Below are 27,566 nucleotides of genomic sequence, written 5' to 3'. Positions count from 1 at the left end.
ACGAGCAAAAGTGAACATTTTGCACATAAAACGAGTAAACGCAACAAAACGTCACTTTCTCATCTGTCATCACCGTCATATTTTATAAGATTTTTTTTTGTAAAGTGAATATCGCAACTCCGTGAGTAAATACGTTTCTAGTGATTGCTGTGCGGTGTTCGATGAGCGAAAACGAAAAGAAAAAAAATCGCGTTTTTTTCATTGATGTCTTTAGTAATTCGCGAATTAATTAGTAATTTCCAAACGCCTGCAGCATATAGTTGTTACGTTGCTAATTATATATTTACATAAGAAAATTTAGCCATTTATACAACAAATCAAATATATATACAAGATATTTTAATAAAATTGAAATAACATTTTGCTTCTTCTATATACCATACACATAAATATATATAAATCTTGTTTCGTCATTGGATTTAATAAAACGTATACAATTTTTTCATTGCCTTGACCACATCGAGTTGAATATAATATTGTTTTAATCGGCACTGCGACCCGCAGAACACAGCAAAGAAAATTTAAATAAGAAAAAAAAATGTTTTTATATTTTTGAAGTTTATTATTTTATATTTCTTATGTTTTACATTACATGATACGGTACGGTCGAAAAGAAATCAACTGATATTGATTTTCTCCGACTTTTACGAGCGAAAATGGTTTTTTGATAGTTTAATGTAACCGCGAGTTTATTTTTGCACAGCGATAAAAATCCAATTTGCTTTATAATATGAATATTGTGTGGTGCCTGTTTTTTTGTCTTTAGTTCTCAGTGAATAATATAATTTTGTGAGATCGAAAAATTGAAGAAAACGAAAAGACTTTGAAAACACACAAATCCATTAAACATACTATTAAATGTGACAATGTCGTCAACATCCAGCAACAAAGATATTGTGCAAAATACTGGTTCCAATTCCATCGAAGTGTCCGGAACTCCACCAACGCCAGGATTTGCAAAAACATCAGGTTCGCGTAATTTTTAATTAAATTTTTTTGTATGATATCATTTTGATCACAATATTATTTTTACGATTATCACCTTTATGATCACTTACACATCACTATCCAGATATACAAATTCATTTTTTTTTAAATATATGGACGTCGGTCATCAAAATAGATTAAGCAATTTCATTTATGGGCGAATATAATATACTATTCCTTCCGTCTCTTCATTCAATTTCTTATCGTTACATTGCGGAAATTTGATACGAGTTTTTTTTTCATTCTTAATTCTTCCAACTTTATTCAGCACTGACTGATATTACATTTCTCTATGACTATGAAAGGTTTTTTATTTCAATTCTATCGATAGAATGAATTCATTTAATTGAAAGTTAATTTTAAGAGATTTCTGTATAATTATTATCGAAAGCTTAAACGCAGACATTTTCCCATTTTTTTTTCTTCAAAACATTCCCGGGCATGCCTCTTACGGATAATATTACCATATCGTGCACACAAAAAGAAAACATCTAGGTTAGCGGGCCAATTGTTATTTTCGTTTATGCATTCGTAACGTTTCTTACACTCGTAAGGGTTTATTGAGTTGATCGAGTTTGATTTTCTCGCAACAATGCGCTACATACAATTCACTTGAAACAATTGCTTGACTCCGGATCAACTGAACCGGTCTTTTTTTTGCAAGGGGTACGCACTCTTTTAATTAGCATATCAAGCGATGAGATTGACTTGAGTAACACGCGATTAACAAAATGTAGATTGTGGGACCGATGCTGGATTGGCTTCACGGTTTTTTCCTGTGATTGTTAACCTACCATCTTCCAGCGGATCTTTTTTTATGTGCCTTGATAGGTATTAAAGCCTAGAAGCCAAATTATTTTTTTTTGAAATTCTTCGATGCTTGTGCGGCCAGGCAACACGTTTCTGTTTCAAATTAGCTTAGGAATTTAATCTTCGTCTCTTACGGTTTTCATTGCCTGTGAGTGGTGTAAACAAAATTATGGTCTCGACATAATTTTAGACAGAAATGCGTTGCTTGATATTGTTTGAGACATACTGACTGCGAAGGAGATCATCAGCAGTTGAAATTGTTGCAAAAAATATTTTTCGAACCAATTTTCGGTTACAATATTTTGCGGGTAGCGAAAGTAGACCTCAAATTCACACTTCAAATTCACATTCATTGAGACGCTACATATGATGTTTGGTGGTCATTTGAAAGCTGTGAAAAACAGTTTTTTAATGTTTTCGTTGCATTTCGGACGCACACGAACCAATTGAAGTTAGACGAAATAGTCAAATTGTTCTACTTTCAACTGCTCATAACTCGTCAGAGGTTAATTCTACCCCAATGATCGACTATTTGCCCCCCATAGAACGTTGAATTATTCCACACGACCCAGTATGTTGCGTGTAGCCGGAGAAAACTCTATAAGAAAAATGCATATTTTCGGTTTTCCAACACCTGTGACTGGCCGCACAAGCATTGAGGAATTAAAAAAAAAAAATTTGGCTTGGGATCAGCTGTCTAGGCAAAGGCAGGTGGTTTTTCAAAAGAATCCTTCATCCTTCGTTCCTTCATATTCTTCATTTTTTTTTAATTTGAATTTATTGACCAGCAGAGAGAAACTCCTAAAACTCCTACATAGAATGAACTTAGAACTATTAGAACAGTAAGATCATGTAGACCAAATATAATCCAACCAACCAACAACCAAAAAGAAGGATATCACTGTCATACTTTAAGACTCAATAATGAATAACTGAATGACCAAATTGAATAGACTCAGAAGTAGAAACAATGTACAGTACATATAGTTAACAGACCCATATTTTCCATAAATATTTGAAAAAACCGAGACCGACGATCACTTGTTCGACTCGAAACGTCCATTCCAGCTTGTCTCAGTATATATGATCCATCTATGTCACCATTTACCACTATCAACATAAACATGACCATTCCGACTTCTCGTCGATGTTGCAGCCCAAATTTCTGAGTGCAAGCCTCTCAAAAATAGAATAGATTCAATCCTGGTTTTCTGGACCTTATAGTACAGACACCTGACGAAAACTCAAGGATTGATTGAACGTTGCAGCAATATAGCGTTTTTACGACATATGGGTCTTTGATACTTATATACATACCACAGCTCTTAGAGGAAATTCAAAATGATTTGATGTCGACTTTCTCTCAAATTAATTTTTGTTTCTCGCATCCGTCAAGAAAAGATTCTAATAGTTCATATCTCGCTTACGCATCTGGTATGTTCATCCAAAGATTATTCGACTCCCCAATTAAATCGAAACAAAAACTTTTCGCGATCCATCACTACAAACCATTATGATATGACCAGTAAATGAGTGGGGAGATTCTAACAATTAAAAATTTGTAAGCACGTAGGTAGTGTACGTTATGTGGTTAAGCATTACGGTAACGTAGATCATGTTAAACAAAAGAGTGATGTCCCCCTCGATATTATGCAGAACAGGTGAAACACTCACACAAGGATTTCTTAGTTGGTCGATTTTTTTTTATAAATATTTAATTGCTAATACACTGGCAGAATATTGAAGTGTAGTTCATCACGTGCCTGATTCTTATTCGCAATTAAATTTTAATTGAAATAAAACGTTTTGAGAATTTAAAAAATTACAGATCTGAGACGTCACTTAATATTTTGTGTCGCATTTTTCTTAGCAATCGAAGCTTCTAAACAATAAAATGTTTTACATTCTATCAAATCGTCGCAATAAACTTCAAATATCGATCGTTTTGTTCTGAACTCTTAACGCATACTAATGGCAATGGCTTCCTTCGTTCATTGAGCTCTTTGTCTTACCATGATTTCGAAATTTTAATTTTCCACACGGCTCTCATAATCTGATAAGAGTCTCCACCTTTTCGAAAAGTCATAAATGAATTAGGAAGGGGATGCGTATAAAAATTGTAAAGAATTTCATACAAAATAGTATTACTAGGTTACATTGGATGCTACGAAAGTAATTCATTACAAACGAGAACACTTTTGTGATAAAAGCAAACTCATTAGTGTGTTTTTGAGCAACACACTTCGGTAACGGTTTTTTGTAGTTGTAAACTCTACAAACTCTGCAAACTCTACATTTGTTGAAAAACAGTGGCCGAAGCAAGCTGCCACACGAGTGAGTTTGCAAAAATCACAAAGTTGTTTCTGAGGTAATGACTACGTAGCAGCATCCAAAATATTATGGTTTACTACCTACTTCATTCGAAAATTGATTTTTGCATAGGAAAATGAACCGAAAATAGTGCACATGTAATGGATCATTTTCGCAGTGGCAAATTGCTTTGTAATGGTCAACTTTCGCAAGCGACAGGCAGTAAAATAATATTCTCCAATGCTCCGAACGTTTTTAATTTTTCCATAATTTGATGCTATACACTCAAATATAAAAATCGTCTTTTTACCACATTCACTTTCTCGAGGTATTTTTCTACTAATTCAAAAACCATCAGAAACATGTTCAAGAAAATATGAATAATCTTCATTAAAACTATTACGAATCCATTAAACTTAACAATGCCTCTTACTCTTTCATAATCACTATTTTTCATGAATTCACTTAATCTTTCATAATTGTAATGGGATTCAAAGCTGTTCCTCTCAATAGAGTACATCCTACATCGCAAAATAATGTGTTCGATATCATTAAATCTTTCGCACTCCATGCTAAAATATAGGTGTCCTTTAGCTTGGGCATGTGTCTTCTCACATCGCACCATCGGTGTCCAGTTCGTTAACGAATCAGGACTTTGATTTCCAGACCATCAAAGCTTTTCATAAAGACGAGGTTTCTATTTTGTTCACAATCTTCGTGCGATGATTTCCCACGTGAACCAAAGTCTTCTCATAATACGTCGCTAAAAGTTAATCAAATGTCCATCACATCTTAATATCCAATATGACGTTGTGTTTTTGAAAGAATCATCAGACTTAGTGACTTATATTTGGCTAAGACATTTTTCAAATCGACTTATCACCGTGAAGGGCCGATGGCACATTTTTGTCCGAATGACGAAACATGTAAATTATGTCGTCTGCTACATTTTTCCTTAATTGGGCAAAAATCTGCCATCATGGCTTCGCAGTGAAAAGTCGATTGGAAGAAAGTCTTTTCCAGAAATAAGTTACTGCTACTGACGGGTCTTTTCTCATCTATTTCGTTTAGGAAGATAATATCTGCACAGAGACGACAATTTTGATTTTGAAACATATTTTTCTTTTCATTTCATTGTGGAGTGAAAAAAACCATTTATTAAACTATTCAAAACAACATTTGCTTAAACACAAAAACTTCAAATTTGTCTTCTTTTATTTAATTAACGCCAATTCGTGTTATATAGCTGATGAAAAAAAGAGCCGCCGCACATCACTTCAAGTGCTTTTGCCAAAATTACCTTCATCTGAGAGTCTCAGTAACAGTAGTCCAGCATCACCAGGTGAATTTAATAAAATTAAGTAATGTTGTCGTTTGATTTTGTTTTGGTAATAAGTCGATTGTTGTTTACTGCGCTAGTTGGGTATACCTGATCATTACCATGGCGAGGTGGTAGATCTCACTTTGTTACGTCTAAGAAATTTATTTAACTGAGTTGGTTAATTGTTGCTACCGACCAGTGCGTTGCATTATTTTTATCTTGATGTATAAATGTCCACTTACGCTAAAAACTTAAATTTCGATTTCGTGTTGGCTTAAGTATAGCCTATCATACTAAATGTGCCTAAAATTTGAATTTCAAGTGAACCAGTCGATGAAAATGAACGGAAAAATAAATTTCAACTCTTCCTTGGATGAAAGTGGGACGTGTTGACGCTGCGTTAGAAAGAATTTCGCACTTTCCATTTTGAATTTTGACCGCACTTACGGCGTGAATTCATTCGATTGGAAAATTATTTATGGCAATACAGTTGCAGGAAAAGCTTTTTTTACGAAAGCAAAATATTCGGCTGAAATATATATAACGCAAAACGGCAGTGCATATGCGTCACAATCAGATTATAGTTCATTACGTTGTGTGTGTGCTTGTAAGCTTTTGTTTTGACTCTTAGAATCAGTTTGCTGAAGTTGAATGTTCTATTCAGATGTTACAGGGCGTAATTTTAAATCAACAACAGTTAATTTTCCATTGAATGAACAGAGCTTTATTGTCGAACGTCAAAAGCACCCTAATCCCAAGAAATAATCACTCCTCTCTGTTTTGGCTTAACACAGCTGAATGGATTAAGACACATATTTCCACGCTTTAATAGTTATTTATGCAACCTAGTGTGCCTAACAGTATATTACGTCCTTGATTGTAAGTTTGTTGTTTTGACAAGTGTGAGCTTTCCGGGAACGAGCCGATGGTGAAGCAATCACACAAACCAAAACAATAACTTACACGTGCCTAAACAAGCATTTACAAGCAGTGATGTAACACATTTTACATGTTTGTGGACGATAAGTTCATTTTCCCTGTCACAAGCAGTGATGTAAAGTGCACTTTACCGTGCATAAGCATGTAATGCCATTTTACTGTCTCAAACACTGTAAGTGCACTTTACCATGCATACGCATGTAAAAAATCATTTATCATCGAGTTACGATACAACGTTTAAAAAAAAACCAACGAAAGGTTTCAAGTAATAATTGAATTGGATATAATTGAAAAGTCCCTTTTTGGCGTGTTGATTGACCTCAGCTCGGCAAATTGTCAACAGGTGTGTGTTTGGCCTTCTAATTGAGGGATATCAAAGTCAGCTTCGGTGCTTGACAGTGCTATGTCTCGGATCAACAAAATTCACACGCCAACTCTACTTTTCAACTTATTATCCTTTATTATGTAAATAACTATTAAGTCGCGCAGCATGAACGAAATTGGGTGTGAAAAGTCCATTCGTTTTTTTCTTCTTCAATTAATTCATATACTTACATTGTGTGCCTTCAAATCAGTTATAAAATTTGATGAATAAATGTGTGCCGTTGTCGTTCATTCAAAATAAATTACTTAATCTAGCAAAGTTGGTAGTATGGGTTTGTTAGTTGTATTCTTCGTTAGATAGACGTTAGCTGTATAATATTACGTTATAGTCGATATACTCGCTATAGTTTTCACTGTGTCTAATTTCGATAAATCTAACTATTATTCTTATAATAGAATGATGATGACATTAGAAATGTACCTGTTGTACGTACCTTTTCCCTGTTCGATAATATATATTCATAAATGAATTAATTTTATGTGTTAAACGTTTACAGCAATTTACTCGATTCATCGCGGTGTTAAAGGCAATTCACATATAATTTAATTGTGTTTACCATCAAACAAACCTGCTAGGAAAAAGTGATAAAATGAAAATTGAATCAGATTTGCTTTTATTGTGAGAACTAAACTGAAGGTCCCTTAATCGTAAACTTCATTGATATTGCATTGTACGTCTAAGAAAAAAACTTTTGTCTGAAAAGACTTAAGACTTAACACGGCACGGTGCTGCCCTGAAAATGATTCACTGTCCTGAAAAAGATTCCCTGTCCTGAAAAGGATTACCTGTCCTGAAAAGGAATCCCTGTCCTGAAAAGGATCCCACATTTATTTCTAATTAGCAGAGAATTAACGTCAGTTTATGTAATGTATGGATAGAGTCGTTATTTTAATGGTCTTTGTTGTAATAGAAGGAATCATAAAACTTAGTAACATATTTCTGGCCATGACATACTTCAAATCGATTTTTTATCATGAAGCCATGATGGCTCATTTTTGGCCAAATGGAGAAAAATGAAGATCTGGTTGTGTGGTTGTGTGAACAAACTTTAGTACAAACTTTCATCTCATTTTTTGTCATAGCTTATCAACGCTGATAAATTTAACAGAAGTAATTGTTCACCTCAGCTGAAACTTGGGGAGCCTTTATTGTGAAAAAAGTCGGGTGACAACTTTTGTCCTTCGGTGAACAGATAACTATTTTCAAGCGACGGAACCAAAAATGAGGTCAATTTTTCTCGGAGCTGAAATGAGATATAGTGTAGCTCTAACCAACGCATTCGTACATTTGAACAAATGCCTTGCTCCCGATGCCTAAACATAGTTTAAACATCATTTGATGAAAGTCACAATTCTTCTCTTCAATACAATGACTTGTACGTTAAGATCGAACGAATAATTGATTTGTACAAGATGTTCTTGTTGTGCAGCGATAATTTTGTCTTTTTCGCTACTAAAGGCTAGAGGCTTCTGAAGCACTTGGTGGCTTTTTCAGCGGTTTTTGCAATGCAATGCAAAAGCTTTCTTATCCATTAGAATCCGAGATAAGTTGCATTTTTTGATAGTTTTACCTCGCTCTCATCGAAAATCGATGGCTAGATAATTTTGTGCTTAGGTGAATTGTTGATGCATTTAGTCGGTTTTTTTCACTTTAAAAAATCTTATTGCATGACTTGAGACCGTTTTCCATATATTTTGGCCATCAGGACCATTCACATCCATTTTGAGCTGATCTTCGAAACCTCCCTGTAAGATAAGCCTACTTGATGTAGTGCCATTTAGGAGTAAGACTAATTGGAGTCGAATACCGATTCTGTGAAAAAAAAACGTACCTACACGCTTACTATCACTTGCATAAATGTTATGAATAGAAAATAAACGTTAGTATCCCACAGTTACTCTCTTCGAGCCGTCTATCCTGAGTCAAAACAGGAGATAACAATCCAAGTGGTTTTGTGGTGGAGAGTAAATTTCGATTTAATACTCTTTTTCCAGCATGCAACTCCGATACAACTCTTTTGAGTGGTTTGTTTCTCGATGTTGCAAAATTATTAGACATCAGGAATATGTTAGCAAAATAGAGTGAAAGAATATTCAGCAAAATAATGGGTAATTATGCTCGTGAGATAATTTTTTCTGGGTCGTCCATTAGAATTCACCCCTTTGCGAATAATATTATTTTGAATAAATAATGTTTTGTTCATTAAAATTCGTGCTCTAGAGCACGATTAAACCATTACATGTTTCCAAACACGTACGTAAAAGCTGTAAGTATTCAAAAAGTGATTTAGCTTTTCGATATGAACTTAAGGTTTATGGTCATTTATGGGCGCAGCTTGAATATATCAAATGATTGAGATAAGTAATCTAGGTTATTATCGCCAGAAGATAACTGCGAACGTAAAAATTCATAATCAATTTTTATGGTTCATGTTATGACGATATGGATGTTAGTGTTAGACGGCAGTGAAAATATTGCTGACACTGACCTGCAATGGGGCATTTATTATATTCTTTATAAGTAATATCATAATTGCTTCGAATTAAAAAAAAGAGTTCTTTACGTATCTGTTGTGGACGGTATATTTAAGACAATTTTGCGATTTGTATCCCGAACAAATTGAGTTTTTTTTAGAATCATGTTCTGGTGTAGCCTGTTCGACTCGATATAATCGACACGCCAGTTCTATGTGCCTATGCAATTGAATCAAAATTTTGCAACTAACAAGCCCTGCTTATTATGTCGCTTTAGTTTTTGTGTTGCTTGCAGCTCGTGTAGAACTTGATTTTCAAGCAGGAATTTTTTGGTACGAAAATAAGATTTGCTTCTCAATTTCATGTTCAGCGCGCGTTTATAAAATATTAAAAATTCGATCGTCACTGGCATATTCCGGTGCTAAATTTTTCTCGTTCCGAATATTTTCTTACAATTAGCTAGGTATTTCAAAACATCAACGCAAATAGTCTGACTAGCAGAGCATCTGGCAAGTTAAATGATACACTTCAAACGAATATTTGGTGGAATTTGGAATTTTTCGCTAAATTTTAGTACATTCAATATTTAAACTTTATCGGGATCTTTTGAGTTGCTTTGGAATTGAAACATAAATTTTTACAAAAACAAATCTTTGTGCCTTGGAGTCAGACAAACATCTGATTGTTCCAGTGTCTTGATCATTTATTCTTTCTGACACGCATTTAATGGAAGCATGCTGTTGTCTACTAACTACTATTTATGAACTATTGTTAATTAGGATGTGATCCTGTTTCTAGATTGTTATGATCAGATCTTTGACCAGAGGACTCCAATAAATTTCAGGTTGTAGAATAAATGGCAGCAACGTGGTGCAAGTTGGAGAGTATTAGGAATTAACGTACTAGGTGTTAAAGACTTTCGACCCTCAAATTTGTGGTGATACTGTAATTGGATCTCAAGATATTTAGAGGAAATTTCTCCTAAATATTTAACACAATTGAGTATAGGTATTGAGCATACTCACTAAAAGTTGTAAACAGAGCAAAAACTGGCTCTTATACTTTATAAACAGATATGAATTTCGCGGACTTACGACTAATTCCATTTGGCTTTTTCTATAAGGGAATTCACGAAGTGAAATATACTTAGCATATCTCGTATATCTTTGTATATCTAACTTATTTTCATAACTGTCAACTGAAAAAATTCAATTTCAACTCGACGGATTTGGTCAAACAAAACGCCAGTGTGTAGCGCAGAATATTAGGAACCTGGCAAAATAATTAGTTTTTCAATCAGTTCGATATCTACTGAGCGATAAGACTTTGGAAAAAGTTTGTTTTTTTCATATTGATCAAATCGTTGTTTCAAAGTCTTATCGCTCGGCAGATATTGATCTGATCGAAAATCTAATTCCTTTACCGGAGTCCTGTGATCACGCGCTACACATTGGCATTTTGTTCGATCAAAATCCGTCGAGTTGCAATTGAATTATTTTTTGTTGACAGTTCTCAAAATAAGCGAAATATACGAGATATACCGATACCGATGTATTTCCACCTTCGTGAATAATTCCCCTAACGTTTTCTTCGGAAATTTAAGTCATATATGAAGAACTTCATAGAGACTCATGTACTTGCACATAAAATATTTAACCTGTTACAGACGGAAAGCATATGACCAGCATTATTATCGGGTCTATCACTTCCATCGATCAAAGTATTTTTCATCTGTTGATTTCAAATCTTGTACTTCAATTTCATTTAACATGCATTTTACTTTATATTACCCGGAGCTTGTCATTATTTTTGTAGTCGCTATCGATAACAGATGAATAGCCGTATATGACAGGTTAAATGTTTAGAAGATTCGTCTTCCGCTATAGCGTTCCGAAAAGTTTGCGAAAATAATTAGTTAAATTAGCGTTTCCACGGGATAAAAATAGGAAGAACATATTTTTCATGTTTCAGGTTGACCTTGTTTGTCAAATTTCAGGTCAAAAACCTGATCTGCAGTTGACCTATGTCTACCTGTTTTCCGAGCTTAAATGCTTATTATCAAACCCTCAATTTTCCATGTACGTCCACGATAATTCGTTAATTTAATATTGGAGTAATGAAGCAACCAAATTCTGACATCAAATTCAACATCAAAAAAAAAGTGTGCATGAACCCGCATTTTCTTTATTGATTGTTTACCGTTTCCATTAGTTTGCTCCCAAGTGACAATCAGAAAAAGTTTATTTTTAATTTTATTATTCTCTATTTTAGAAAAGCAACATATATCTTATTTAAGACCGTCTTTTACCAACGATTGGTTCACCAAAAAAAGCCTACGTTCAGTTACTTTCAAAGGTTGAAAAATGTGTGCACCCCTTATAACCAATCAAATCATTTGTCTTTGCTTACGACATCGACGCGACGACTTAATTTGTTTTATGGAATTAATTGTCATTTTTGTGTGTGTAATTCGTGATAAGAACACTTATTTTCGGTTGCAACAGGTGTATACAGCGATGCATGACGGTATCGACTTTAATGATAGAACTAGGTCCCACTCTATGGGTCGGTCAGGTCGCGTGAAGGATGAAATGACGAACTTACCAAAAGATGTCACTTTATTTTAACCAGTGCCGCCTTTATCATATGAGCTAAATTGGCAAATGCCTGTGGCGCCCGAAGTGGAGCAATAGAAAATGGCGCCCGAGAACCTTAAAAAAAATTTAGCTTTTCTAAATTGGCGTAACGTCAAAACTACATTCTCTATTCTCAATTTTAAGGCTCCAATTAAAACGAACTATAAAATAAAGGTTCAAGTGTGTGACGCTTAAGTCATTACAGTTATACTCGAGAGGTTAGTAGACAACGGCTCTCTGCACTTGCGTATAATTAAGTCAATAGCTTTCTGAAAAATGCTGAGGAGATTTCTTTATTTATTCCGTGAATAGAAATGCCTTTAAAACATCTTCAGAAATAGCTCTAACACTTTTAGTCCGATACTTCCAATTAATTCAGGCCATTAATTCCTCGTCGAACAGAAATTTTCTTTTTCAAAATCTGTTAAAAACTTTACCCGAGCTATCAGGTCATCAACAATCGGAAATTTCTTTTATCGACAAAGCTTGAGGCTTGACGGTTACATACATTGAGTTTAACTCTATGGTTATATGGTCCAGATGTGATTTGTTTGAAATGGTACATGCTTGAACCGGGCTGTTAAAAAAAGAGGCAAGAAATCATTCGGAAATAGCTCCTCGAATGAAAGATAAATTTTGTTCATGAACCAGATCTCGTGAAATTGATTGTCCATTGAAGGAAATTTCGATAGTCGGTCCAGAACTACCGAAGTTATCATCTCATCAACAAAACAGGCAAATTCTGTTCAGAATCACTCCGAGATAATTAGTCCAATATTAGAAGTGGTTCTTGTCGGGCGTAAGGTGAACAGATTTAATGATGACAGATGGAGTAAAAAAGAGTCACCAAAGACCTGTGTACCGTGGTCAGTAATGACTACCTCAAACTGATGAATCTATAATATAGTCCAATATTGCCCATCGTCGTTTGAAACCAAATTTGTGACAATCGCTTCAGAATTATTTAAGTTCCATCAAACGTTACATACATTTCAGTATTTTCCGGTTTGTTTACATCACACATTTCACAAAATCGTAAACTTTAAGACTTATTTTCTGACGTAAGACCCTTGACTTATTATTGACTTAATAACAGTCAAGTGAATTATCACTTCACTATGTTGATGTTTATTACTTTATCTTCACATAGATGCACGAACGACATCGTTTTTGTTTTTCTATTGTTCTATTGTCAAAGTACAAAAAAAAACTTTGCATTGGGTGCGTTCGCCCTGTTAATAGGCATTGTTATCGAAGGAAATGCGATTATATTAAATATAGTGAGTTGTAGGAAGATGAGACATATGTTTGTATTCGTTTTATCAATTGCCTTCAAAACTTAATATTGAAAGAACGGTTCAAAATTAGGTTTGAAAAGAAGATGTCCACGGTAGCTCAATGGTTAGAACATCAGCCCGGCAAGTTGAAGATTGTGGGTTCGGTCCCCACACTTGAACCAAATTTTTCTTTTCAAATTTAATTTCATTCCAATACGGTTTACGATTTCTGATAATACTCGTTCAATTTACCTATTGGAACGGGCTAGATCATTTTCGCGTATGTTTTGTTGTACATCCCTGGAAAAAACCAACGTATAAAAAGTTCGAAATATGCTGACTTGCGGTCTTTTGAGACCATGAGACCACATTTTTCAAACTTTTGAGACTTTCATTTTCACCGGGATGCGTTCGGTTAGGTCTACGAAACATTAGAATTCGCATTGGTAGATTCCATTGATGCAAAGCAAGACTAACGTTGATAGCTCACGAACTAGTAATCACACAATATGTATAGATATAGATAGCCTGTTAGAAGGCCTGTGACAAGCACTATCCTCTGGACACAAGCTGATTCTGAGCTATTAACCGTTAGTATCGCATTGTATCAGTGTCATCTCCAAATATGTAATATATTTGTTCCGAATAACTGTAAATATGAATTATCATCATGGAGAGAAGTTCGGGTTTCATATAAATGTTGATGAGGTCTCTATGAATGAAATTGACAAGAAACTTGACTCTTCATATGGCATTAGAACAAAACCTATGTAGGGATGACTAGTTAGACTAGAATACAAGTGGTATCGCTAGCTTAATGTTAACGTTCTTATTGCAGATGTTTTTCCAATTTCGAAATAGAATTGGTCAAAATTTTGTTTCCTTGTTACGCGTCACATAGCATAACAATTAAATCAATTAATCCGCTCATGTCATTGTTGCTAACATATATTAAGTTAATGTCGATAACCAAATCTTTTTAACCAATATTCGTTTTCTAGGACTAACGAATTGGGCCGATTCCAGTAGATTTGAAGTCGCATCGTCTGATAAGGTAAATAGGAAAGCGTGAGAATAACTTACATGTTACATGCGTCCAAAGCTGCATCTTACATGTTTTAAGCTCTCAGCATGTAGAATTCATTACATAGCTCGGGATAAAAATGAAAAGTCTCGTTTTTGTATATTTATTGACCTCGGCTTCGCCTCGGATCAACAAAATTTGCACAAAAACTTTACTTTTCATCTTTTTATCCCTATTTATGTAAAATAATAATTATTTATAACAGCATGCACTTTATCCTCTTCTGCTTCATCTGACTCAATGGTTAGTACGGACAATGACATGCAATGTCTCTGGGACTCGATGGACTATAGAAAAAATCGAAATACTCACGTGGGGCTTTTGCGATATTGAGTAGGTCTCTAAGGACAATCGAGCTCCGGATAGGTTGCTTACTTTGTTACTGATTTTTGCAACGTAAAATTACAAATTTCCGAACAGGCGAGAAGAACACAAGTCTGTCCCACTCAGACTATTCGAATCCTAATGTTTCCATATTATGCAATAGGGAAAAGTGAGAATGGTACAATGTACCGCAACTCGAAAATTTTCAATTTTTGATTTTTCGACACCTTAAGTTGTTGCACAAATTCATAATTGGAATGAATCGCGCTGTTTATCTCACAATTTAATTACGGTGCAGCCTACAACGTGCAGAACGACCAAAATAAAAGATCAGTACAAAGAAAGCATCAAAGTCCTATCCAAGCGTTGATTTTGTCGGAATTCTTTTCCTTCTGCACATAGGTGACACATAATTACAATCTTCAATTTAAAATCATTTTACAATGCGTCGAAAACCGTCTTTTTTATGTTTCAAGCACTACTTTCACTACAATTCATTACATAACTCGGGATAAAAAAAAGTAGAGTTTTCGTGTGAATTTTGGTGATACGAGGCGTAGCTGAGGTCAATAGGCACACGAAAAGTCTACTTTTCATCTTTTTATCCCGAGTTCTGTAAAATAACTACTGCTTGATTGCCTTAAGTGAATTATGTTCATGTTTGTAGCTAGCCGACCCTACGAAATTGAACCGCAAAGAATCGTACAAAGCACAGCGAAAAAATTACAGACGAGAAAAGAAACGCGTTGCATCGGAATTGCTGAATTCATTACAAGATCCAGCCATTATTGTATTAGCAGATTGGTTGAAAGTACGCGGTACATTGAAATCATGGACAAAATTGTGGTGTGTCTTGAAACCCGGCCTTTTGTTGCTGTACAAGAGTCCGAAAACCAAAAGCAGCCACTGGGTGGGCACAATTTTATTGACATCTTGCCAGATTATCGAACGGCCGAGTAAAAAGGATGGATTTTGCTTTAAGCTTTTCCATCCGTTAGATCAGACAATTTGGGCTCCACGCGGTCCAGACAAGGAAACAATGGGTAAGGAAATTCATTTTTTCTAGCTGTGAATTGTTGAATTATATCAAAATTGCGAAACTTTATTTTAGGTGCTGTAGTACAGCCGTTACCCACAGCATACTTAATATTCAGAGCACCGAGTCAAGCTGCTGGTAAATGTTGGATGGACGCGCTGGAATTATCGCTGAGATGTTCAGCTTTACTGTTACGATCTGCTAGTAATAGTGGTAATAATGCCGAACATACGTTGATCGGAACTGCGGAAACCATGACCCATGAGACGCAGTGGTCGGAAGCTGATTACGAAAAACATTTCTACGATCACGGTAACTAGTACAAATTCAAAGTTTCTCTTCTCTTTATTTTGGTTGACTCTAAAATGACTGAAAATTTCCTTTGCTTCTTCTCATCTTGTTCGACACGAAAAAATAAACAAACACATTGTGCATGAAACTTAAAAACAAAATGCTAGCAAACCCAAATAAAAATCAATCCAAACCCCTGTTTTTAGCCAAATACATTCCGCCCACCCCGCCCGAAAATCGAATTTCGTCAAATGACCTACGCCGTCAAATTACAAATAGCCCTTGTCCATCTCCGACGCCAATTTTTCAGAAACTTTACATTGCCGTTTCGCATTGGGAGCGGGTACTGGCTGATTCGCCGAACATGTTGCACGAAAAACATAGAATCATAAAAGATTTGGAAAGTCTCGGAGCGCAGAACAATTGTTTCTTTCCGAATCGCGATGACGGTGACGATACGGATGATGAGTGTAGCAATGAACCGTCACCGATTCGATTTAGTGCGGAGAATGTAAATGCGATACGACTTATGGATGGGAAATTTTTCCAAAAGAGCATTTCCAATGACACTCATGATGGAGATTCCAATCGTTAGTTGAACTATTAAAGCAACTTTTCATTGCAATAAAAATAAGCAATTGCTTGGTAGTTGCTAAAGCTTTTTTTCTGCTGGGATTAAAATATAATAATTCATTTCTTTGTTTGTTTAACTTTGTTTCCAGTTTTTGTTGTTGTTATTGATGAGAAAATGGGATGAAGCGAAAAATAAAATTGTGCTTTAGCTCACAGACTTGTAAATAGACGATGAAAAGCTCGTTCGGAATGTGTGTTAGGACTGTTAGGGTGGATCGATTTTAAAATTCGATTTCTTCATGTTGGAAGTTGGACATACATATTACATTGGCCTGATGACCACCATTTTTTTTCAGTACTTCATTGCGCTCGATTTTCTTGTGAAATAACTTCACTCTAGTAAATATCCATGTAATGTCATCGCTGTGAAGTTGGTTCACAAATAGGGTGGCATTTGTAATTTTATGACAAAATTTAATAAAATTACACGATAATCTGAGCATTTGAGCATTAGTGAATAAACTTCACTTTGGTCACTGATCAAATTTACACCGGGAGTCTCATAATGTTTCGTTGGGGTAGTTTTTACAGATTCGAATTATGAGAATGTTGAGTACATTGAGAATGTATAGAAATAAAATATTTTGTATTTAAGGTTAAAGAAATCGCAAAGACCAAACCGATCAAATTCAGTAAAGGTCAAAACACATTACCAACTACTGTCATCACAGAATAGATTTTTTTTACGGAAATCAGGGCCTATTTTTTGTAATTTAATTCCGTAAAATTCTTTTGAAGAATTTTACGGAAGTTAAATTACCAAAAACAGGCCATTTTGGAAATAAATGCTTTAGTATTGGAAACTGGTATGAAAATTGTTGTTAGTAATGAAATGACAGCTGTTGGTAATTTGTTGTGACTTTAAGGAAACCCAAACTTTAGGAACTTTTCGATTATTTTTTTTTCAGTCTCGTGATTATAGTTCAATCAGAGAAATGATGTTGGTAAGCCTGTGGCGAGATAGAAGGAACATTGGAATGACAGCTGGCTTTTATGGGATAGAATGTGAGAGAATTTGTATGAAACTCTCTCACATTCTCTCCCATAGAAGCCAACTGTCATTCCAATGTTCCTTCTATCTCGCCACAGGCACCAACTTATCATTTCTCTGAGTTCAATAGAGCAAAAAATGTGGATTTACATTGCAATGTTAAAGTGACAGATGCAAAATTCTTCTTTTGTTCTTTGACTTGAACAATAGAAAAACACAAGAATTCAAATTAAATAAAATCAAATAAATGATTCATCGAGCTATTTTTGCCAAGCTTTCCGAAGTAAGATTACGCCACTCCAAACGCGAGGATTAGGTAATCAGTCGTCACTAATTCTTTCTGGCTGAATCCAACTTAACACGTAGGGAATAATGCTCGAGCAGGCACTTTAGGCTTACCGGAAAGTGCTAAGGGAGTCGAGGAATACCTCCAAATAAATTTCTGAAAATCAAAAATTTGACTTTTGATTTTCAGAAATTTATTTGGAGGTATTCCTCGACTCCCTTAGCACTTTCCGGTGTGCCTAAAGTTGACAAGTCACAATAACCGGCAACGTGGTCATAACGATAAAGCGGTTGGATTTTCATACAAAACTGCATGGTGGAATTCTTGGATAAAATAAATTCTACTATTACCTTGCGCACAAGACAAATATGAAAAGAGGAAAACGAAATTCACTATTCAAAGGAAAATCAAATTTTATTTTTCGTTCCACCTTTATGTTGAGTGGAGGCGTAATTGGTTGTGGTCTTCAAATAGTTGTTAGAATTTCTATACGTTCTGTTTATCCACATTTTGTTATGTTCTTTTTCGTTAAATGTGTTCGTGATGTTAGTTTGTTAGTTATTAGAAGAAGTACTGTCCTTTTTCTCATCGGTAATTCAAGCCCTTCATACGATTTCAAATGTATGAAATTCTTATATTCGACTAATTAATGAAGAATATAGTTCGTGGTCGCTTGCAAATTGTCATTTTAATGACTTGATGCCTTGCCTTCAGCTCATCGTATTTCAAATTTCATGTTCCTCAAAACAGTACAAGCAATAATGTAATTCAGACGATAAGAATTATCAGAGATTGGCATTTATTCTGAAAATTTGAGGAGGACTGTGTGAGTAAGGGAATAATTCAAACATCAGAGTCCAAAATTGAAAAGATTATGCGTCAAGTATAATGGATCATTTTTCGGCTGATTAAACGTAATTACATACTGTAAACGTAATAAACGTAATATTGTCGGAGGTTAAAAAAAAAGAATGAGTTTCGTCAACACACTATAAACAGGACACAAAAAAAATTTAACGGTCAAAGATCTAGAATTACTGACAAAATGACACTCTGAAAAACACTCAATGTTAATTGTATATACAAATTTGTTTCGAAAACCCAACATATCGAATATGGTGTGTGATGGAACGGAAGGGATACACAAAAAATTCTTGCCTTTCCTAGATGTCAACATCGTTTCGTGGTTTGATGCGCTTTCATATTTCGACCTCTATCAACTCACTCCAAAACAGGGACAAGAGCAGATAAGGGACCTACCCGACGCAGTAGTCAGAATTTTTCATCTAAACTTAGTTTACTGCGAGTACCAAAATAAGAGGCTTTTTGACCGTTAAAAATCTGTTTTTGGGCCTGTTCTTGGAGTGCGTTGCCTCTACCAAATGTAGAGAGATGTTGGATAGCCAAATTTTTGTTTTTCTAACCTGAAAATATTGAATTTGCAAACAAATTTTGAAATAGTTATTTATACAACCGAGTGATAAATGCTTTTTTAGGCACTAGATGTGTAGATTGTCCCTCGAGGCCGCAGGCCGAGTGTGACAATACACATCGTGTGTCTAAAAAAGTATTTATCAACGAGTTGTATACAACGTTTTTCGCAATGGAAAGGCAATGGAAAGTCCTACTTTTCGTCACTTGTTACGAAAATGTGTTTTTTGTGAGTCGTCAAACTTCGTGGGCCATTGAAAGTTGTGTCCACCTTATACTTAAAAATTCTTAATTCGACAAAGAAAATTATTCGATTGTTATATTGCTCAAGAAAGGTTAAATTGTTCTGCATTTGGTACAGTTAGAGGCAGTGAAATTTCACTGCCTCTGACTGTAGGTAGTTCAAAAAAAAGTTTTTGAAAATCACCTTCGAAGTGCTATGAACATATAATACGTGATTTTTACACCTTTTGGAAAAAAATATTTTTCTCAGTTGCCCACTCACTTCACAAACACTTCAGGGAGCCGATTCTCGAAACATTCGTAACTTTAAGAATTCGTAACTTGACAGTTCTTATGGAATTTTATTCACGTAACTGTCAAATTTCGAATTCTTAGTGTTACGAATGCTACGAGCGACTCTACGCCGAAAGACGATTTTCAAACTACTTTTTTGTATGTCCTAGACACAATTTTTCATGGTTGGCGCTTCATAGATTTTGCATAATTTTTGGCTGAAGTGCAGTTCACCGGCCAAACCTAAAATCGACCTAAGACTGTTGCTGTTGCAATTAGTGTGAATCTAATTAAAAATAATAAATCTGTTGAAAAAACTGTGTGGAAACTAAAAAATTACAAAAAGAATCGAAAAAATATGAAAAAAATTCATTTATACTTTGATTTTCATGTAATAAAGATCTACAATGGAGAATTTCATAAACATTCCAATCCCCGAACCATCGCACACCTCTGAAAGTTTTGCTAAATTTATATTAAATAAAAATTGCAATTTAGCTGTTTAAAAAATTCCACTAATAGTTTCCCCTCGATAAATACATCTACTGATAAATTTAATTATTTAATTGATATGGCGCTTAAGCGGTAGCCTTTACGCATTTGCTGCTTAAATGTGAGAAGAGTTGTAAACAATTTTACGTAAAATTTTAGATTTGGACATAGATAGTCAAGGCGATGGCGCAAATGCAATTATGTCCGGTTTAGAATCTGAATCCGAGTCCGAATGTGAGCCGGAAGAAGAATTTGCAGAGACTCAATACATTCACTGTCCAGAAGATGAGTTCGGAGCTGTAATTGATATATTTTGATAGAACAAATGCGAAGCAAGTAAATAAAAAAAATCATATTTGTCTTTTTGATAGGCCGGTGAACAAGTTGAAGAATTAGCCGATGAGCATAAAAGTTTGATTTGGTTTTTGGTCAAACAGGTTCGGTGAGTGTGCGATTGGCATTGGTCATTATTACAGATCGTAGACAAATAAATTCGTTTTCGTTTCACAGGCCGGGAATGGACTTGAGCAAAGTCGTATTGCCTACATTTATTTTGGAACCTCGTTCGTTTTTGGATAAATTATCAGACTCGTATTATCATGCGGACTACTTGTCGAAGTAATTTTTTGTTATATAAAAATGGAAAATTGAAAATATTTTTCCCTGTTCCCATCAACCCACTTGCAGTGCCGTCCTAGAAGATGATCCATTCAACCGTATGAAAATGGTAGTGCAATGGTACATGTCGGGATTCTACAAAAAACCCAAAGGTTTAAAGAAGCCATACAATCCGATTTTGGGCGAAACTTTCCGATGTTACTGGGAACATCTGAATGGGAGTCGAACATTTTATATTGCCGAACAGGTGAGCCAGTCTTAACTTACAACCGGTTCCGAAGTGTTACTCAATAATTTCCATCGTATGTTGCTTTCAGGTGTCTCACCATCCACCCATTTCAGCATTCTACGTAACAAATCGACAGGATGGTTTCTCTATCAGTTGCAGCATGTTGGCTAAATCGAAATTTTATGGAAATTCCACATCAGCCATTTTAGAAGGAACAGCTGCTCTCACTCTTCTTCCACGCGGTGAAACGTACACGCTGACCATACCGTATGCACATTGTAAAGGGATATTGATGGGAACGTTATCAATGGAATTGGGCGGCAAGATTGCCATCGAATGTGAAAATACCGGCTACAAAGCAGACGTCGAATTTAAACTGAAACCATTTTTGGGCGGATCGGAATACACGAATTTGGTGACGGCACGCATTAAGCTGGGAAAGGAGACGCTGGCTTCCATTAACGGTCACTGGGATGGCGAAATAAAAATAAAAGATACGCGTAGCGGTGAAGAATCGGTTCTGTTTGCACCGACAGCCGATGTGCGCAGCAAACGTTTAAAACGCTTTACCGTACCGATCGAAGCACAGGGACTAAACGAATCGGAACGATTATGGCAACATGTGTCAGCGGCGATACATCGAGATGATCAGGTAGCGGCGACGGAAGAGAAAACCGCTCTGGAAGAATCACAACGAGCGCTGGTGAAGGAGCGTAAGGCAACATGCACGGAATGGACACCGATATTGTTTCATCAAGACATTGTCACTGGCCAGGTAATTGAAACCCTATCGATTTACTGTAACTCCTACTATTTTGACTAATGCCATTCGTTTACCGGCTGCAGTGGCATTATAAGTGCGCCGATTTACGTCCATGGGATCCAAGGAATGATCTTCGACAATTTGAAAGCAATTACAAAATTCAAACGAAAACTCGTCATCAGGCGCCAATGGTCCGGACGGCCAGTATCATCAGTTCGGAGCCAATCATTTTACAAGCTGATTCAAGATCTTCTTTGGCAGCGCTAAAGAAATCGAAACGAATCCTCAGTCGTAAAATTTCGACACCGGACTTGGTTGATGCATCTGATTCTAGTCATTCGAACGAACTCAGCGGCAAAGGCTCAAAGTAAGTCTAATTGAAGCTAGTGAAACTAACAGGTCATTTAACCGTGCAACCGTTCGTTGTTTCATTTCCAGAATGCAGGACTCAATTGACAACATCAACAAGCAGTTGATGGAACAGTCGAAAAAAATTTCTTCACTTCAATTATCAATCGATCGGCTAAGTTTTGCACCGCGACAAACTAATGCGGGCAACATTCACATTCAAACAGTTATCTACATCGGTATCGGGCTGTTGATTCATTCGATAGTTCTGTGGCTTATTATGCGGAAATAAGCACTCTGTTGCGGAATGGAAGTGGAGCCATTTTTCGAATAAAATGAAATAGACACGCTATATAAGACATCTTCGCTTATATCTCTAGACAATTAAATTGTAAGTTTTCAATGGAATTATGGGGACACAAAATGTATGGGGTCCAGTGGACAGGCTCCGATTTACGTGTGGTGTTGAATTTCGATATATATTACTGCACACAACAGTCAAATATGGTTAATAGATAACGTTTTGTGATAATTTCTTTGTTTTTGTTTGAAATGGCATAACTCTCACATCCCCGCAAATTTGAAAAGTACACACCAGTGGTATACGTGAAGAGGCTACATTTCAACACGGTCAATAGCAAACGTCAGATTTTTGAACGCTAAATCCCCCACAAAAACACTAACGCTAAATCCGTACGGCAACTGTCAACGATAAAGGCTAATGTATAAGACGACCGAAAATAATGAATTTTTCATTCGACGGATCAAACACCAGTGTGTAGCGCATGACTTCAGGACTCCGGTAAAGTAATTAGTTTTCGAAACGGACTTGTACTTGTATTTGCCGAGCAAAAGTACTTGACGCCTAACACCTCTACTACCCAGATTATGGAGCTTGCGTACGCTTAGGAACGTTACTCTCATGTCACACATTGAGGAAAAATCCTTTTTAGAATTTGTCCTCACTGGGATTGAATCCGCATTTTCTTAGTGGGAGGCCAGTACGTTACCACTGAGCCAACACGTTATTTGAACGATAATGTCGTCTTAAAAAGTATAATATCGTTACTGATGATGTTGACTGTGCAGAAATGAACCAGTCACCCTGTACGGTTACATTCGCTGATACTTGAAATTAACCACAGTTGCGTCGATAAACGAGCACTACATTTTCTGCGTTTGTTGAATCTGTGTGGTACCTAGGCAAAGTAGAAAGGTCCATAGCCTAAAAATAGTTCAGTCAACAGTAGAATTCTGAAATTTGGACCAGTGGTTGCTAGCCTGTTTTAAAAACGATTCACTTTGAAAAAGTACCAACCACCGCCCGAAGTTGGGTAGTACAGAGGCAAGTTTGACAAATGTTTAAGTGCGCCCTGTTGCTCAAATGGGACTCCAATGAGTAAAAGTTGGCGGTTTTTTTTACGCAGCCGAATTTTTTTTAGACCTTTTCACTTTACAATCAGATTGACTCCAGCGATTTTGATGAAATTTTGGTGGCAGTTCGGGAGCATGATTCTAAGAGGTTTGGCTAAAAAAATTGGTTTTAAATGATCTCGTTTAGGATCATCAGCTAGAGTATTGGTTTCGTTGACAAAGTCTTGAACATTTGAGAGTAGAACGGTGTGGTATTCGGAACTACCCAATTTCGGAAGTTATTGAACTATATGTAGACTTTTGCACTAGCACGGAACGCTACAGAGCGAAATCGTAAAGCGTTGACTACCAGCCATATCTGATTGTTGTGTGTAGTTATGGCTCGCAATTAGACACCACACGTAAATGAGAACCTGTCTAACGGTCCGGACGATAATGCATTGATTCTTACGGGTACAAAATCTGACCCCAGACTTTTGAGGAAACGTTTTTAAAGTCCGTCACACCCTAACATTGACTCGTTTATAATTTCAGTGCTTTTTCATGATTCGTCGAACAGGTTAGTCAATTGATTACTTTTTGCTGGGTTCTTTTCTCCTTCTTCAAAAAAAAACAACAATGAAATATGAACATTCAAATATACAAGGATTACAAGGAATTATAAAAAATTGTATTTCTAAGTCAAATTAAAGATAAATTTTAATTAATATTTACGGTTAGAGTTTGGTATACGTTTCATTAAGTTTATTTCAGCCATTTTTTTACTCGCTTCAACAATTAGCAATTGGATTCGGTCCATTCATAACCTTTTTCAACGACCGTGAGCGCCATAAAATCCTGCCATTGTTACACCGACATTTTTTTTATACCGAGCGCGATCGATCGACGGACGTGACTAATTAAAAACAATTTGTAAAATAGCGACACTCATTCTAGTAAAATAAATCGACAAAAAGTCAATATTTTTCCAATTATCCCCACGTTATGATCTGGATACGATATTGTCTAGTGGCTCCTTCAATATGATCCGTAACTTTCCGGAAAAATTTGTTCTGTTTAATTTCCTCTTAGATCGAAACAGTGCGTGAGTCGAATGTCTTCCTAATATGTTTGTTTTATTTAAAGCTCGGAACAGTTACCTAGAGTTACCTAAAGCCTGTTTAAAATCACCTGCATTGACCTGAAACCTGAATAGTGATCGGGTCACAGCTGACCTGAAATCTGACAGATATACCTGAAAATATGAAGGAAAATTTCAGGTACACCTGAAACCTGAACTGACATGTTTCCGTAATTCAGTTTGAGATCAGGTTTCTTTAAAAATAAAAACCTAATCCCTACAACTTCAGGTAGAGTCATTTTTTGACCACGGTGCACAGCATACACATGTAAATTTACTTTCGTTTCTTGTGTGCACACATGCACAATTATTGAGCGGATCGAAATGTAACTGTTGTCCATTTTCACCTGAATGAGTACCGCAATAGAAAAGTCAGTAATAACATTTTTAGGTACAAATGATGTATCATTTGTTCAACATCAGAATAAAACGTCAAGCCGGTTCTACTCAAAGTATATAAACACTGAAGGTACCGCAGACCCTCAGGGAATAGCAAGAAATACGGATCCCGACTTTCGGGTGAATATAAGAATTATCATTTTTGGCGTTATAATGTTGTCAGAATTGCGTTGCTCAGTGTAAAATTTTCTGTGTTGAGTATTGAGATTAAACCTAACAATGTGAATTTTACTCGATTTTTCTTGTGTCCAACGTTATGAGAATTATATTCAGCCAAAAGTAGGGATCCGCGTATTTTTGCGGATCTGCGGTATCTTCAGTGTTTATATACTTTGGGTTCTACTGACCGGGTTCTCTTTTTTTAACTCAAATTTGAAGTATTCTATCCAGAGCCTAATATTGTGAAAGTAATTCCAAAAATTCCCATTATTTTCTTTGCAGTTTTATAATTGAATGCTCGTAAAACATCAAGAAAGGTTCAAAAACGCTTAAAAACTCAACTATGATCAAGCAAAGAAAAAAAATGGGAATTTTCGGGAATAAATTCTTAAATATTTCGCTCTGGTTCTAGTGGCATGGAACTTTATTGTGGTCTGGTCAAATCTCATTTGAACATAAAGAAAATGTAGCTATGGAAATTTTATAGTCTTTTCATTAGATAATAATATGTCGGTGAATCTAGTTAACTAGTTACAAAATGTAAGCAATTTAATGCCAACAACTGTCTTGCCGGTAACAATTCTAAAAACAAAATTTTTCTTGTTTTTTATTTAAATTTAAAAACAAAATGTTTCAACGATATATTAACAAATTTGCAATTAAAAATAAAAACAAAATATTATTCAGCAAATTAACCAATGGCGTCTTATTTCGAAGTTTATATTTGTCTGGACGACCAAAAACAATCGAAACTATAGATCATCTTCATCATCTTCCAAGGCCGTTTGAAATGCAATCCACACGTCAAGACATAGCATCCACGTAAAGAAAATCTCATACAAATTATTGAATGAACGAAACATTTAACGAAACTTAAGTGAGGTTTCGTCTGAAAGTACCGTATCTTGAAGATGATCTATCAGAAAATTCTGTTCGTTTGACACCATTTTCACTGAAGTAACCTTAGCTGCTTGCAGCGGAACTTAATCCAAAGTTTTTTTTACAGGGATTGATAGCAGACAGGTCAGCTCTAAAACCCCACAGTCAGTTTCGTAGATAGGTCTCACTGGAAGCCTGCAGTTAGGAGGGATATAATATACCACGTTTTAGTTCATAAGTACCGAAGGTGCATCTGCACCGACCGTTGATGATGCTCTATATTTAGGTACTTCAGTGGTGTCATTTCAACATACTGCTGTCGTCTTGACTTATACATCATTTTCATGACCTTGTAAACGTCAGACATGATCCCAGCTGTCAGCCATGTCGAAAAATATCGAATGAATTGAAGGAACAATTTTCATGTTACTTTACTTTTTCTATGAAAATTGACCACATACGCCTTAGCGTATTCTTAAGGGATGACAAAGACTGCATGAGCTATATCTCCCTCTCAACTCAACACTGTTCTGCTAGCAAAATATTCGTAACATGCATTCAATCAAAATGAGACCGCTGAATTAAGTATCTAGACAGCAGGATGCATTGAGCTAGAGAATTGTTTTCTTCGACAGAGTCTCAGAGTTTTAAGAATGGAACGGTGTGGTAAAATGTGAGGCAGTTGGAAAAATGTTTCAATTTTGTTGTTTGGTTTTACGTTATTCTTAGGACTGTGGCAGCTAGAGTATGAGTTTCTTGGGCAATACCTTAGAATTTTGAAAGTAAAACGGTGTGGTAATCGCGAGAAATGTCGGGTAGTTTGAAAATTCTTTCAATTTTAAAGAAACACCCTAAATCAGCAGTAGCTTGCAAAAGGGATAATATCAGACAAAAACCTCTTAGACCTCTTACGCACTCACGAGAAAAGGGTGACGCAGGTGCTTTACTTACAAAAGTATTGATATCATGTCACCCTTGTCAAGCTCCGATACGCAAAACTTGATCTTTACTACCAATTCACAAATAGTAGATGGCGAGGAGAACTAATCAGCGAATATAGTTAAAATTATTGTTTTCGTTTTCTTAATTAGTCAGGCAACAATTTTTTTTAATATTTTTATTCGATGCTACATATCATTCTGAGCAAAAAATTGTTCTACGGCATGTCTTGAAAATGTACCGTCATTTTTAGAGAATGACCTTTAGTCCAATATCTTTAATCTTCATCATAAGCTTTCGAGTTTTGTAGAACAATTTTTTTGTTAGAATGAACATGTCTACCGATTAAAAATTATATTTCAGGAAAATATCAAAAAATGCATTTCGGAGATAGCGGGGAGGCAGTAATTTAGCGACTTTATGAGCTTTATAAAAAAACTATGCATTTTTGAGACACGTCGTAAAACAATTTTTCGTTTAGAATTATGAGCTAATGATTAAAAATATAAAACATG

The 27,566-nt window shown here is 35.6% G+C and overlaps 1 protein-coding gene and 1 long non-coding RNA gene across 6 annotated transcripts; one reads left to right on the top strand and one right to left on the bottom strand.

The window, feature by feature from the left end:
- Window positions 1-85: 85 nt before the first annotated feature.
- Window positions 86-24,158, top strand: LOC119067581 (oxysterol-binding protein-related protein 8). Of its 5 annotated transcripts, none has more exons than XR_005085962.1 (14): window positions 86-969; window positions 5,354-5,449; window positions 14,141-14,193; window positions 15,215-15,590; window positions 15,659-15,895; window positions 16,081-16,464; window positions 20,383-20,522; window positions 20,595-20,665; window positions 20,734-20,841; window positions 20,911-21,088; window positions 21,159-21,845; window positions 21,917-22,200; window positions 22,272-22,572; window positions 24,090-24,158. XR_005085962.1 is itself a non-coding variant. In XM_037170673.1 (14 exons), the coding sequence occupies exons 2-14, from the start codon at window positions 867-869 to the stop codon at window positions 22,471-22,473; spliced, it is 2,919 nt and encodes a 972-aa protein (XP_037026568.1). In that variant the 5' UTR covers window positions 86-262; window positions 767-866; the 3' UTR covers window positions 22,474-24,158. The 5 variants fall into 5 exon arrangements, 4 of the variants coding, with proteins under 4 accessions (XP_037026568.1, XP_037026569.1, XP_037026570.1 ...); XM_037170673.1 differs by having other exon boundaries at window positions 86-262; window positions 767-969; window positions 22,272-24,158; XM_037170674.1 differs by lacking the exon at window positions 5,354-5,449 and having other exon boundaries at window positions 87-969; window positions 22,272-24,158.
- Window positions 6,394-27,377, bottom strand: LOC119067599. Its single transcript, XR_005085967.1, has 3 exons — window positions 27,365-27,377; window positions 22,972-22,978; window positions 6,394-6,525 (listed from the first exon to the last, which is right to left on the bottom strand). It is a non-coding gene; the product is annotated as an uncharacterized LOC119067599 (long non-coding RNA).
- Between the last annotated feature and the right edge of the window lie 189 nt (window positions 27,378-27,566).

This window comes from Bradysia coprophila (genome assembly GCF_014529535.1).
Source record: "Bradysia coprophila strain Holo2 chromosome X unlocalized genomic scaffold, BU_Bcop_v1 contig_12, whole genome shotgun sequence".
NCBI classification, from domain to species: Eukaryota; Metazoa; Arthropoda; class Insecta; order Diptera; family Sciaridae; genus Bradysia; species Bradysia coprophila.
Note: the sequence above shows the minus strand (reverse complement) of the source record. Positions and strands in the feature narration are given on the sequence as shown.